General features: G+C 40.0%; 1 protein-coding gene across 3 annotated transcripts in view; it reads left to right on the top strand.

The window, feature by feature from the left end:
• Window positions 1-5,468: 5,468 nt before the first annotated feature.
• LOC143297230 (uncharacterized) overlaps window positions 5,469-16,101 on the top strand; it is a 34,532-nt gene continuing 23,899 nt past the window's right edge. For all 3 annotated transcript variants that reach the window (XM_076609464.1, XM_076609463.1, XM_076609466.1), the window contains exons 1-4: window positions 5,469-5,513; window positions 9,815-9,959; window positions 10,602-10,697; window positions 15,724-15,803. In XM_076609464.1, coding sequence (XP_076465579.1) covers window positions 5,500-5,513; window positions 9,815-9,959; window positions 10,602-10,697; window positions 15,724-15,803 — 335 coding nt within the window. In that variant the 5' untranslated portion in view covers window positions 5,469-5,499. The remainder of the gene's footprint in view (window positions 5,514-9,814; window positions 9,960-10,601; window positions 10,698-15,723; window positions 15,804-16,101) is intronic.

Raw genomic sequence — 16,101 nt, 5'->3', positions numbered from 1 at the left:
TCTGACATTCGAATATTACATGGTTGCCAGAAATATGTTCTCCACATATGCATCTGACATCTTTGCTGAACTTTGTTATAAAAGCGTTCAATTTTATCCTGTTTGATAATGTCTGAATCTGCCTTAATCTTATTGAATTACTGTATGTATTTGACTGATTGATAGTTCCCGGTTGTTGAACATTAATTACACTATGGTTTAAAGCTTTGCCGTTTTCCTGGTATAATTCTCTGACTTTGTTCCACGATGTTTTTTCTAGTATTCGATAACCCTCTTGTACAGACAGATGCACATAAAGTTCTATAGTTCCCTGTTCGTTCTTTGCACCTTTTCTTGCAGCCCTGTCAGCCCATTCATTGTAGAGAATACCAAGATGTGAAGGAACCCAGAAAAACGTAATATGTGTTCCTTTCAACCTTAAAAGATGTAAAATATGGCTGATTTCTGGTATGATTTTAGATTTGTTCTTACAATTTGGTGAGTTTAAAGCACATAATACAGATTTGGAATCAACGCAAAACAAGACTTGTAGAAGGCAAATTGGAAGATCAAGAATATGATTTAGAGCCATAAGAACAGCAATAAGTTCAGCAGTGAATATTGAGCTATTTTTACCAATATAGTATGATTTTTCAGTTTTCAGTTGCTGTGTGTGTGTGTGTGTATGTGTGTGTGTGTGTTAGATAACTTATAATTGGTGAAATGTTGTGTAAAAAATTAGATTACAATATAACATCCTTAGAACGAAACACTGATAAACTTGACTAATCGACAATTAAAGATTTGAATCGGTATGATTAAGCACTGATAAGCAATATCATGTAACTTGATGTGATTTGCAACATATAAACAGGGGGAAAAGATATCAATTAATTTGTTTGATTTATTTAAGGCATATGGTTTTGGGCGGTGGGGTTATGCGAATTTGCATGGATTGTTCATGTTTTCGATTTTATTTATTGATTGTTTTCATCACACACACACACACACAGACAGAGGGAGAGATTCGGAGAGAGAGAGTGTGTTCGCCACTGTAAGATTTAGCACGGATAATTCATGTTGATATAATTTGTTATTTGTTTGATTTATTTAAGGCATACATGATGGTTTTGGGGGGTGGGTTTATGCGTATTTGCATGGATTGTTCATGTTTTCGATTTTATTTATTGATTGTTCTCTCACACACACACACACACGCCCATGCGTGCGTGCGCGCCAACCCGTAAAGTTTACTCCCACACCCACCCCCCACTTCCCCCAACTCCCAACCTTCGGCCAAGCCGCCGCACTATGCTTTGATCCCGCTGCCTGAAACAAACGTCCAAAGTTTTATGGGCCACTTTTATGACTCTTTTATGGCCCCATCTTGAGTGCCCCATCCCAGATGCCGATGTGAAGGGGCCGACGAGGAGATGTCACACAAGACAAAGACCCACATTTGAGAACACACACACACACGCACACACACACACACACTGACGAACACACACACACAATCACACTACACACACACGGACCATCTGACGCCCCCTACCCGCCCTCATACATACCCATCGCTCACATGCACACCCACCAACAACATACACAACACCCACGCACTTTCACATACATAATTCAAATGCACGCGCTAGCATACACAGACACACACACACAGACGCACACAGACACACACACACACATCGACACAGTGAGCACAACAGACACAAACATTGGAAGCCGAATCCCCTCTTCACAAGGGAAAAAGACCTATATTTACCCCCTCATTTTTCAGTACCGTTATTTAAACTTGTCAGACAGGAAAATAATGGTTCCTTACACAAAAACACACTAAAATACTCTAACCCCCTACCCCCGCCGGAGTAAGCATTAGCAACACAACAGATTATTGAATAATCTCACATATAATATCATATATACACGGCGCGCGCATATACACATTCAGACACACACTCGCACCCCCCCCCCCCCCTCCTCCATACACGTACACTCACGCACAAACGCACGCACAACACACACGTGCGCGCGCGCACACACACACACACACACACACACACACGCACAGAGAGATAAGCATAGACGCGGACAGACACACACACACACACACACAGACGCACACGCGCGTATAAACACATGTATACATCAGTCCACACACACCGCGCGCACGCACACACGCATGTATACCTGCATGCGTAAATATTTTTAAAAAAACCAAAAAAACCAAAAAAAAACATATGATATTCATAAGCCGAAACCGATTTGTACTGAAGGATACATGCTAGCTTTAAACAAGATAACAGGTACACAGACAGAGCCACACACAGAGACACAGACAGACAGACAGACCGCGAGACACAGAGAGAGAGAGAGAGGCAGACATACAGATCAAACATGCAGAGGCACAGGCAAAGAGAAATATTGCGGCATTGTCGCCAGCGACAATATTCGCAGACCCCCTCTGCATCAGTATATTGTCGTACTTCTGCACATGACATTGTCGCCGGCGACAGTATTATATGAAAGGAAGGTCAGTGTCAACTGCTGAATTGTTACCTTTTCAGTTAACCGCTGATTTGTCGCTGACGAAAAACTTGAACAACAGTGATCGGCCGGCGCCTATTCAACATGTCAGAGGAGGGGGAATTTTGTTTAATGTCCCGTCACACATATCGGTGATTGAAGACATTTTGTTAAAGTATCTATGAATACATCTGAGTATTATCGGTTAGAAGGGTTGGGAGATGTGGATGAATGGAGGGTTGGGAGAAACTGGGCAAATGAGGGTAAAAATATTGGTGAAATTTGGGGGAAAAAACAAAACAAAAAACAACAACAACCCACCTCTAAATACAGTTACAGGAAATTACTTAGAGGACTTCGTAAAAGAGAAGTCGTTAAACTGACAAGCGAAACAACTGATAATTAATGCAAAAAGTCAAAAACATCATCAACGTTCTCACGGTCACTTGTGAAGACACACTTTCGTGTTCAAAAGGCTTCATCAAGCTGCAGTGAAAAGTTATATGCTCAATTGTCAGGTTACTAAAGCCTATGCACTTGACATTAAAACAATACTTCGTCCGTAATGAATTTGATAAAAGTCTGAGAGCTGAACTCAGAATTGGTCTCGGCGAATCCGGCGGACCAAAGTCTGAGAGAGTCAACTGACGAGGTTTTAGACTTGAATTCAAGCACCTATAAAAGTCTCTTTCTAGTATATTGCTTATTTCCTTGTATGACAATGGTCATTATAATCCCAGCAAACTACCATGTTAGAGCAACATGTCAGAGAACCGTTAAACTTGAACAGTGTCGCCGGTCGACTTGGTGACATTTCATTTGATTTGGCCCGCGACATTTCAGCGTTCACTTAGTAACCGTTGATTTGTCGTCTTTATTTCTTTCACTGACAGTTCATCTCGGACTTCAACCCGCGGCGTTTGTTTCAAGCTGCTTTGTGGGGCCGGCGTATGGGGTTGCCGGTTGGGAAGCTATTCCATGTATCTGAATTGTTACTTCGCTCGAAAGCATGTCTATGTTCCCCCAGGTATTATGTTCTCCCAGGTCAGCCTTGATCAGTCAGTGGCCAGTGATGCCGGGTCTGGTGGTCAGCCTGCGACGGTGAGTGGTCAGCAATAGTCACTGGTGGTCACTGAGCAATGGTCATTGGTCACGGCGGTGGTCATCGGTCATCGGTGGTAGACCTTCAAGTGACGTCATGCACACCGCAACGTATCAGTATGTGTGTGTGTGTGTGCGGGCAGAGAGAGAGAGAGAGAGAGAGAGAGAGAGAGAGAGAGAGACTGAGAGAGAGACAGCCGGAGGCAGAGACTGACACAGAAGAGACTGGAATGAGAGATAGTGGCAGAGAGGGGGAGAGATAAAGAAACAGAAAATGAGAGACGGAGAGTGAGAGAGATAACGATAACGATAACGATGTTTTATTCAGATTAAGGCCAAAGCCCCTTACTGAAGGGGGTCATACAAGAAAATAAATAAGGAAAATGACTTGACACGATAAACTAACATCACAAATCAACCAAAAGTAACTAATGCAATACTCAACAACATTCATTGACACGATAAACCAACATCACAAATCAACCAAAAGTAACTAATGCAATACTTAACAACATTCACAAAATAACAAATCTGAATAAAACATCGTTATCAGAGAGTGAGAGAGAGAGAGACTGAGAGAGAGAGAAAGAGAGAACTCAAACTTGAACTCGAATAGTTTAATCAGTATAGGCCATGGCCCCTTCTGAAGGAGGTACAATATTTGTGAATAATTCACACAAATTTTCAGAGTAACTCATTGAAACAGTAATATACTGACAGAAGACATTACAAAAGCAGTTAGTTAAATCAGCTAAGCATAATGGTGCGTCTCTTAAAAGCTTTGTATAAATACATACACACATTCCTTAATATTGGTTCTCTTCGAGATGCCATAAGCAACGCAGTCCGGAACAGGGAAGAATCCTGATAATACTTTTGTGGAATATACTTTATACGTAAATCACGATAAGCCTGACAACAAAGCAGACAATGTTTTTCATCTTCATTTTCGTTATTACACAGAGGACACAATAAATTCACACCTGTATACATTTTATAACGGTTATGATGTACCATGATGTCCGATATTCCACATCTAAATCTTGTCATAAAATACCTTATATGTCTGTCAATATCAAGCAGTAGATATTGTTCACAATTTACAGATGATTTAAATGTACTATAAAAAGAATACCTATCACTGCTCTGCACATGTTCTTCCCAGTTTTGCCATCTATTATCAATCAGTCGTTGACGAAGTTCTTTTAAACAGATATTTGTGTTTTCAACACCTTGATTCATCCATACAAAACCGAATCTATTTTCAAACAAAAATTCTCTAATACCAGAAACCCAAGATTTTTTACCACGTAATTCCAAGTCAAATAACATTTTATACGCTTTATATGGTAACCTTTCTTCACTCATACATACAATCTTTAACCAGTATCTAACACATTGCAAGGACGAATTTATATATACTGGGTAACGACCTGTTTCTCCGTACACAAAATCATTTGGTGTTTTGATATGAACCCCCCAAAATTTCTGAAGAGCAAATAGATGAACTTTTTCTATGTATATAGCAGCTTTGTCTAAACCCCATATTTCAGCACCATACTGAGCAACTGGTTGGAGAGAAAAAGAAAGAGAGAGAAAGAGAGAGAGAGAGAGAGAGAGAGAGAGAGAGAGAGAGACTGACAGAGGGAAGAGAGAGAATGAGAGACTGGGAGAAAAAAAAAAGAAAAAAAAGAAAAAGAAAGAAAAAAAGAGAGACTTGGCCGGCTTTGCAGGACTGAGGAAAGTCCTAATTAGGCCACCACCGGCATCCTTTGCACGATTGGGGGCGCTACTCGTGGATTGTCGTTCTTGTGAGGAAATTCTTGTAACTGATTGGACCACTGGGTAAGCAGACACAAACGTCACGCTGGGCAAAAGAAGATGGCTGGTTACGGGTGAGGCTTTTGACAGAAGAGCATTGCATTGTTGTATGCTGTAGGAATGCGTTCTGAGTAGCATGCATTTGGCTAGTTTGATATGTAATCGCATCACCACGGACAAAATCTAAGCAATTCTCTCCCGTATGAATGAGTTCTGATATTTGCATGTACAGGGTCAGTTCGTATGACACAAAACCGATAAATGTCACAAATCAACGCGTCCAAAATCAATCGGTGCTCTGTTTCAGTATACAACATTATCTCACTTGGTCAGACTTGCGAGTGTCAGTATGGAGGCTTGATTGTGTGTCGATGAAGTTTATACCCCTAGATGCTTATGCTTGTATGTCGAAGTTTGAATGAACGAAACCCTTGATGTTTGTAACTTGTCCCGTTGGGTTAACAGTTCTGTTGGATCCCATGCATGAGGTAACTTTTTTTCTTTAATGTGGAAAAGATAAATTTCAGTCTGACTATTCCTCGCGGCTCATGCATTCAGTTTGAACGTGATCCCAAGTTTACCACAGAGACTCATGAATGAACTCTACGCTGGAGGCAGTCTGCAAGCAATGGTGATAAAAAAAGGAAGCGTCAGAAAGGGAAGGAGGCATTCCGCCATTAAGCTTATTGCGTTTCACTTTGGACTTGTCTTCCGGCACGGAAGCAACTCGTGTTTAGTATTTACATGGACCACGTGTTGCGAGAACGACGGATGGACAAACTTTGCACACAGTGTGTGTATTTTTCATAGATTCTATGAATACACCTATATAGTTTGGGTTTTTTTGGTATGTCTTTCGTGGGCAGTATCCACATTTCTTCCCCTCTACTCCTCGGTGTGACTGGCGGAGTGAACCTCTCAACGCTTTGGTGTAAAGACAACTCATTCCGTCTTGAGGGGAAAAATTGTGGATATATTGCTCTTAATTGTTTGCATCGTGATGTGCCTATTAAAGTAACAAATAAGTTTTTTTCAAGCCTTTCACTGTCGTGAACCCCAAAAGTTGTACATTAACAGAAAAAGGAAAAGTTTCCTTTTGTTGATGATTGTACCTGTTTCAGTGTTTGATTGCTAAATCATATCAATTGTCACGGCTTTTAGGCTTTATCAGCCATTTGCCTGAACAATTAGGACTTTTTATTTTAATTAAAAAAAACAACTTTATATAAAAGTGCGTAATTACTAATGTTATGGTTAGCTTCCTGTGAAGAAATTAACTTGGAATTCATAATCCTTCCAGTGTTTTATCTAATAAATTCTTAAAACTGTTAAGTGTTCCTGCAGTGACAATGTTACTGGGCAGATTATTTCAGAAGTTAACAACCCTGTTAGTAAAAAGTGTGAAAAAAAGGTTTGATTTGGTGAATGTCTTCATTAGTTTTTGTGGGTGTCCCCTGGCATGATTACTGTCCTTATGGAAAAGGTTTTGTGTAGTGCTCTTATCATAATACTGTCCTTATTGAAAAGGTTTTGTGTAGTGCTCTTATCATAATGTCCATGTAGAATCTTATATGTCTCAATCATATCACCCCTTAATGTGCGATATTCCAGGCTTGGGGGTTTCAAACTAGTTACTCTTCATAGGACATACTACCTATCCCTATAATTTGTTTGGTAAATCTTCTGTACATTTTCAATCAAGTCAGTATGTTTTCTTAGGTAAGGGGACCATACCACATTACCATGTTCCAGTATTGTTCTTACTAATGATTTGAATATTGGCACCATGACATCTTTGTTTTTATACTAGATAAAATGGGTGATCATGCCTGCTATTCTATTTGCCTTTTATTTTCTTTCTTTTTTTTCTTTTTTTTTTAACTGTAGCAATAATGTGCTGTTCAAAAGTTAAATTTTTATCCACAAAATCCCCTAGTCCATTTCTAACTCAGTTTCTTCCATATCATCAGAGTTGATGTAATAAATGTATTTTGGTGTATCTTTACCAGTGTGAAGTTCTTTACATTTTTCATTGTTAAACTTAATTGCCACATCTCTGTCCATTTGACTAGTTTATCTGTACTTTATTGGAGCAGAATTAATTTGTTATTCTTCATTATTCATTTTCACAGTAAGCCTTTGTGTCATCAGCAAATATTTTTGTTTACAAAACACTCCAACACATCTGGCATATCATTAATAATTAAAGCAAATGAATAATGTTGGCTCCAGAACACTTCCCTGAGGAACTCCACTGGTTACATTTGATGTGTCTGACCTCTCATCTGAAATGCTTACATACTGGTTTCTGTTATGTAAAAGTCTTCTATCCATCCAAGTTAACTACCTCTTATACCATAGCCTTCCATTTTGTGCATCAGTCATTTATGTGGAACCTTATCAAAGGCCTTTTGAAGGTCTACAAATACAATGTCTATAGGCATATTGTTATTTATCATTGTCATCCAGTCTTGAATAATATTTAATAACTGTGTAACACAAGACCTTCCAGATGTAAATCCATACTGGTAATTTGATAAAAGATTATTCTCAATTAAATGCTTATTCAGCCTTTCTCTGATAATACCTTCACAAGTTTTACATACCACAGATGTAAGACTAACTGGTCTGTAGTTCCTTGGTTTGGTATTACCTTTTTTGAAAATATGTTCGACCTCTGCTAGTTTCCAGCTGTCTGGTAGTGGTACCTTTCCTTCCTTCAAACTTCTATCAAATAAGAATTTCAAAGGAAAAGAAAGAGCATCCCTTGTCTTCTTTAAAATCCTGGGGTGTACTCCATCTGGACCTGGTGATCTGTTGAATCCTTATCTTGTTTAGTTTTTATTTTGTTATATATATATATATATATATATAAGAAATGCATTATACTGTTGTTTAGTTAGATCTGTTCCCACAATCAGTGGTGTTTGTTTTGATCCTTTGTCCATCTGGCTGTTGTCTCTGAGTGTCTCTCGCTCTCTCATAATATAAATCTTTGTTTTGTGCATGCTGATGTGTTATTGTGTATTGCTTTTGTGAATATTTGGGCTTTTCTTTCTCAAGCTTTTTTTCCCATAAAATGGAATTGTTTCTCCCTCTCTCTCCCTTCCGCCCTGCCTTCCCTATTTCACTTATCTGTCTTACCCTGTTGCACTATCACAACCTGCTCAATCCATCATTCCCTGTCTCTCACCTCCACTCTTTCTTCATTGTCTTCTGTCTTGTTTATTCTGTTGAAGCAGTTGCCTACTCATATTGCCCACCAGTCTCAAATATGTATCTTTTCCCCCCATTTCAGGATTATTTTGTGTGTGAGTATATATTGCTCATTATGTTTGACTAAAGTGTGCAGGTGCAAGGAGTGGTTGATAATTAATTGGAATTTGGATGCCAAATAACTTAATAAGAAGCTGAAAATTGCAGATTTTTTTCCCCAGCTTTTCATTTTCTTTAGAGATTCTTCTTCTTCATTCACTCATAAAAAAAAAAGAGTCATATACTTTTACACAAGTGGGCTTTTACATGTAAGACAGCTTTTACCCTGCCATGTAGACAGCCATATTCTGTTTTCAGGGGTTGGGGGGGTGGGGTGCATGCTGGGTATAGTATTGTTTCTTAACCCATCAAATGCTGACATGGATTACAGGATCTTTAATGTGCATATTTGATCTTCTGGTTACATGTGCACACGAAGGGGGTTCAGGCACAAGCAGATCTGCACATATGTTGACTTGGGAGATCGGAAAAATCTCCCTTTACCCACCAGGCGCTGTTACTGAGATTCGGATGTGGGTCCCTCAGATCGAAAGTCCAATGCTTTAATCACTCGGCTATTGGGCCCATCTCTTTAGGGATGAAAATTGTAATGAAATAACAGCCTGCAGACCCCTGGAGAGTTCCATGCTTACATGACTTATAGAGGCACATCACATGATGCTTACTCTGGAAGTTGATTGGCACTTTGAATTTGCAAGCAACTAAGGTGATCAAGAGAGGTAGAATGTGCAAACAGCTGGCTTCGTTTTTTCGATCTTATGCATATATTCTAGTTTTATTTTTGTGCTTTCGATGGCATTCCATTGTACAGTGTCTGGTTTTAGCAATGAAGGCTGTTATCTGAAGAAATGGAGGACAGCATATTGTGAAATCCATAATGTTCTGCACGGTGCTGTTGAGTGCTTGTGCTAGAATTCTAAGAGTATTACCCCTGAATCTTCAGAATTCCCTAACACAAGGAAGAGCTTAATTACTATATTCTTCTTATTATGATTATAATTAATGCAACTTTTATTATTATTGATTGATTCATTTATTTATTATTTGATTATAAATATAATCTGAACCCAGTAATCATTTTGTTCCTTGTTTGTTGCAGGAATTTTATTCCCAGCCATTTTCATCAGGAGAAAAGTAGTTTAGAAGCTGCTGCAGAAGCAGCTGCCAAAGTGAATGCTATGCTTATTGCCAAGGGCAAACTTCGACCAAACCAAATACACAATCACCCACAAAATCAGAAAAAGGTAATGAAGAGTACATCATATTGTATATCTGTAAGATAAATCTTCACCACTAACTGGTCAATCATTAAAAAAAAAAATCAAAAAAAAAAATCATGGTATGTGTACAATCTTAGCAGATTGTTTTTCTATATACTTCTTAGAAAAATGTAAATAAAAAAAAGGTTGAATAATCTTGTAATGATATAGTTGTTTCTTTTTGTTTTTTGTTTTTACCTTTTCTGCGGTGGTGTGTGCACTGCCAGACAAAGAGTTAGCCAAAAAATGGGTCTGTCACTGCATGCAAATGTGTGGATCTTGCTCTGAAATATGGTGATGAGTGCCGGTAATGTTTTATTTGACTTTTTATAGGTTTGCAAAATAGCTAAGTACATTAATGTGTAAGGAATAGAATATTTACCTGGCTTAGTATAAATTGGATTATTCCACTGTTTTAAGTCTTGGAATGAACAACAGAAAAGCGTTTGTAACTAAGGCATAGTCAATGGTAACACAAAGTGATAGTGTTGTTAAGTCATATTTGTTATGGAGGTTCATGTTACTTTGAGCTTGTCAGTTTATTTATTGTATGTTATATCCTTCCAGACATGAGTAAACAATGATCTTTCAGTTGCTCAATGTGCTATGTAGGATTATCATTTTCAGGTAAACCCAAACAACATGGTTGCTGCCGAGGTAGAAATCAACGATGCCCCTTTGTCTATGAGGAACATGCTCACAAGGGGACCAACACAGGAGGAGGTAATCATCATCATGTGTTGAGACTGCCATTGGTAATATATTCATATTATGGGATTTGAATTATAGAAAGAAAAAAAAAGCCAGTTTTGTGATTGCCTTTTGTGGACCTTTGGCAGTTTCAGTTTCAGTAGCTCAGGGAGGCGTCACTGCGTTTGGACAAATCCATATACGCTACACCACATCTGCCAAGCAGATGCCTGACCAGCAGCATAACCCAACGCGCTTAGTCAGGCCTTGAGAAAAAAAAAAAGATAAGCGTACATAAATAAATAAATTAATAATTATGATATAAAAACAAAAGGTAGTAGTAATGAAAATTATGATATAAAAACAAAAGGTAGTAGTAATGAAAATAATAATAATAAATAAATAAATAAATAAGACAACAATGATGATAAATAAGCAAATGAATGTAAAACATGAAGACACATATTCACACATACACCCACACATGCATAACAGATATACACCAAACATGCAGTTTCACAGATTTGAAAGCATAGTCAAATGCATATAAACGTACATGAGTTCCAACACGCACGCACACCACACACACACACACACACACACACATTACCCTGCTCCTTCTCTACCCCCCTCCTCCACACACTCATTTCTAGTCTATGTATCGCAGCTTCCACGGCACACATACACACAAACGCAAACGCGCGCGCGGCGCACGCACACACACACACACACACACAGAGATGAAAGCTTACTTGTACAAGCACACACACACACACGCCCATATCTCCCACCCCCAACCCCACACACATATATACAAAGAAATATAATATGTACGTTCCAATATCCTGTTGCTCCCACAGCGTAGGCATGCATACACTCACATACCTCATCCTCTACCCCACCTCCTCCTTGCACCCCCACTTCCCCCTCACACACACACACACACACATGCACAGAACTCTCCTGACACTTGTGTACACTTACACTCTCACGCATGCACAAACGCACTCAAAAACACAGACCCACACATACACACAAACACACACATACACACACGCACAGAGGCTGCCACTGATTGGCCGCAAGAGGGATGGGAAAAGATCTCTGATGCCAAGAACGTGGCGTCTAGTGTGTTGCTCAGTCTGTTGGATTTAGAAAAGCCCACAGAGACTCTGTTCCGTTTTGAAGAAATTTGCGCAATGTTGGTTTGGAAATGATGCCGATATTTGTTTGATTTGCAAAGCATCGTGCTCTACCTTTCATGTTAGACTTACGGCCGCTCCCTCTCTCTGCTTTTATTTCTTTGAGGCGATCGATGGTGTGATGGCCTTGTACCTGTTCTTTTTGATATTCTTTGACTTTTCTGAGGATTTCCAATTTTCCTAGATGTATGCCGCTCGTTGGTGTTGCGTTACCAGCAAGTCTGTCAGCTCGCTTATTTCCCTGAACACCTGCATGTCCCGGGCAGTATGACCATGTGAGTTTTTTAATCTGAAAGTTGCGCATTGCCTTATGCCACTCTGGGCTTCCCATTCCGTTTTCAATTTTCTGTATGAGGTTCATTGAGTCGGTTAGAATCATGACATGTTGGTTTCCGGGCGCATGGATGGACGATAGCCACTGGAGGGCATGTGTCACAGCTTCAACTTCCATCGTTAGGCTGGAGGTTGTGACTTTGTAGGCAGCATTCTCTTCCCTGTTTTTCCATTTTGTTTCGCAGTGAATCCCCAACCGGATTGGTCTTTGGTGACTGAGCCATCTATGTATATGATGATGTCCTCTTCTTTACTGTTTTCTTCTATGAGTAGCTTCACTTCCGCATCAGTTTTACCCTCTGGGCATTCCCGACAATGTCTTCCTGGAGTGGGTGAAATGGCTGTGTTGAATAGATGGTTGAGGTTTTCGGGGTTTTTCTCCCATTCTTTTGTTTCTTTCAGGTCTTGTAGTCGGCATACTTGCTGGATTGTGTCTTCTGCTTGCCCCATCCATGATCTTCCTCGTCCTAGACGGCTGCCTTTTGGTTCTTTGACTGCGTCATGCAGTGGGTTTTGAGGGTTTTCTAATGCTTTGAAGTAGGTCTTGACCTGTTCTAACTTGTTTCTGGCCTGCACTGAAGGAAGGTCAAGCAGGTATCGCATGGTTTCTGTGGGCGTGTCTTTTGTTGTTCCAAGGATCAGCCTCATAGCTTCATTTTGAACTCTTTCTAATTTTAAGAGGTTGCTCTGAGACGGTGTTGTTAGCCCAAGTCCGTAGTCATCACACTGAGGACGAGTGATTGGTATAGCAGGAAGAGGTGGCGTTATTCAATACCTTTGGTTGCCATTGCCTTTAAGACTGAAAGGCCCTTTTTGCATTTGAGAACAGTATTTTCCATATGTTTTCTGAAGGTCAGCATCCTGTCGAAGTGTATTCCTAGGTAGCATAGGCATTCAGTTTTCTCGATCTGAATCCCATCGAATGACACAGAAGGTGGTGATTTGCTTGCGGTTCTGTTGTTGAGGGTGCACAGCAACGTTTGGGCTTTCGCTGGATTGATGGAAGATTCTGTGTCTTTGCACCATTGAGCAATATTGTTTAGTTGTTTCTGGACGGCTTTAGTTCTTTCCTGAGCATCTTTCGAAGTTTTGAAGACAAGGCCATCATCCGCAAGAGTATGCACCCGAGCTATTCCATTGTTGTTTAAGTCTGCAAGGCCCTTCGTGTAGACATTGTAGAGGACAGGAGAGAGCGGAGACCCTTGTGGCAGTCCCATGGATAGTTTAGAAGGTGCAGACATCCAATCTCCAAGGCGTAGGACGACGGTTCTTTCCTGAAGCGCTGCTGCTGTCCATCTTGTCAGTGTCAAACTTACTCCATACCTTAGCAGCAGCTCCATGAGGTGTGCAAACTGGACTTTATTGTAGGCATCTTCAAGGTCGATTGCTACTGCTAGTGTTTCTTCTTTCCTTTGAAATCCTTCATACACCTCATATGCAAAAGCAGCTGCATTTTCCCATGTGGACTTGCCTGTTCTGTAACCACCTTGATTTGAAGGGAGAATGTGCCTGTGTTCAAGATCCCTTGCAAGTTTCCAGGCTATCATGCATTCCATGAGCTTTCCAGCAATGTTTTGCATGGTTAGGATCCGGTAGCCGCTTACCTGATGATGGTCCTTTCCTGGTTTTGGTATGGGTTTTAAGAAGCTGTGTGTCCAGTCCTCCAGCACATGTCCATTGTGGAAACTGTTTTGATATAGATTGAAAAGTTTGCTTCTGTCTTCTTCCGATAGTTCCTTGATGTCCGAGTAGCGAACTTTGTCTGGGCCAGGAGCTGATTCTTTCTTGCATTTAGCTATTGCTTCGTTTAGATCATCTATTGTCAAGTCATCATTAGGTCCAGTCTGCATAAGGGTTTGGTTTAACTCCTCAACATATTTCTTTTTCTCATCTAAGTTTCTTTGATCGCTCTGTTGTATGAAACGTTTGAGCAGGGCGGATCCTTTTTCTTCGTTTGTCTTAAGCTTGGTTCCGTCAGTGTCTACCATGTCTGGGGTGGTTGTTTCCCTTCCATGCGACGATAAAATTGCCAGAACTCGGTCAGTGTTGAGTCATAACTAAGTGCCTCGCAAAACTGTTTCCACTTGTCATTTTTGGCCTCTTGAGAAATGGTTTCAAACTGTTTAGATTTTTCTTTCATTTTTGTTTCAGTATCTTTGTCCGGAGATGGTTTTGTTCTTTCTTTTTGCCGAAGTTTGACAGCCGCATGTTTTTCTCTCCAGGCTCTCTGTGTGTCGGTATTCCACCATGGGGGCTGAATAGTTTGCATCCTGTTCGGTGCTGTTCTTTTGTTTCTTCTGCGTCTTAATTTTTCGATGACGGTTGTCTCTTTGGTTTCATACTGAAATGGATCGCGCGGTTTCATACAGCATTTATCTGACAGTTTCTGTAGACTGAAAACTACCGGGATGTGGTCACTGCCTTGGTGTGGAAGCGTCTCTGCATTCATTTCTGCTCTGAATTTTGGAGATGTTAGAGCAATGTCGATCACACTGTCACTGTCCCCTTGTCTTGTTCCAAGGCGAGTTAGGGATATGGTTGTTAATGGGCTAAGAAGAATTTCCCCTATCATTCCTTCAAGTGCGAGACCTTGTGGGTTGGTGTTCCGCTGGCCCCATAGCTTCGATCTTGCATTGAGGTCTCCACAGATAATGACTGAGTCTCCAAGTTCGTTCTCTATTTCCTCCAAAAAGGCCTAATCCTCTTTTCTTGTGCAGGTTCCTGGGTGAACATAGGCATTGATGAACACGATGCTTTTGTGAATTCCGTCAGGTTTTTCAAGACGCACCCCCACTAGTTCACATGAGTTGCTACACCATTTCTCTAGATTTATGGTGGAACCTTTGTTTTTTAGGTTTTTGTTCATTATGATTGCTACTCCTCTTCCTTCATTCCTTTGAAAAACTGTGAAATTTTCAAAATGTATTGGTCTGTCTGCACTTGTCCTGGTCTCTTGGAGACATGTCAAAATCATATGCCAATTTCTCAATTGTTGAGATTCTCATTCTCGCGCTGGAACAATTCCAACTGCCGATTCTAAAGAATTTCTTTGACAGCCGCTCTGCTTTTGTCATTCTGCTACCTAAGCACAATCTTTTCCCACCTCTTTTGCCACGCCTGTTTTGGGGTTTTGGGGATCTGAATTTATGTCTCGTGCTATGTAGCTGATCCCCGAGGCAAGACAGCTTTGGCAGCTTGTGGTCAATGGTAATATTTTGTAACATCAGATTAATTGGCAGAAAGTATGCGTTTGACTAAAGGGAGTTCAGTGATCTGCTGCTTGCTTGTTTCATCATTTATCAATCGGATTTCTATAATGCAAGAGTTATAAAGGTAGCACTGTAAATAAGTTGTTTGTAAAACATACTGACTGTATTCATAGGCAAGCCCTTGTGGTTTACATATGGATAGATGCGAATAATGAATACAAAAGGAATTTGATATTTTTTTGTTATTATTGTGTAATTGTTCGTCTCGCAACTGATGGTGAATATTTGTTTGAATAATTGCCATTTTGTTTCCAGATAACCAAGTTCAGTGGCGCTGCTGTATCTACCAGAGGTCGCTATATGACACCTGTGGAAAAAATGAAAAATAATGGCAGGTAGGACTGCTGTGTTTTTAAACTTGTTGGATAATTATCTCAATTTCTGCTCATACTGACAGAATTACTACATTTTAAAAAATCAACTTTCACTCTCCTGGTATTTTGTAAACATTTGAAGTACAAATTCCAAGCCTACATGACTGCAAGAACATGGGGTCAGTGAATCACAAAATGCATTTTATGATTTTGTTGCCTCAGATTTTTGGCTACACCACTTACTAAAATTGTAACAAAAGTCAAGGGGTAATAAGGTCTGCATCTGCACACCCAAAAAACTGCATATTTTACCTGTATC

The sequence above is a fragment of the Babylonia areolata genome, chromosome 22 (genome assembly GCF_041734735.1).
Source record: "Babylonia areolata isolate BAREFJ2019XMU chromosome 22, ASM4173473v1, whole genome shotgun sequence".
Taxonomy (NCBI): Eukaryota; Metazoa; Mollusca; class Gastropoda; order Neogastropoda; family Buccinidae; genus Babylonia; species Babylonia areolata.
Note: the sequence above shows the minus strand (reverse complement) of the source record. Positions and strands in the feature narration are given on the sequence as shown.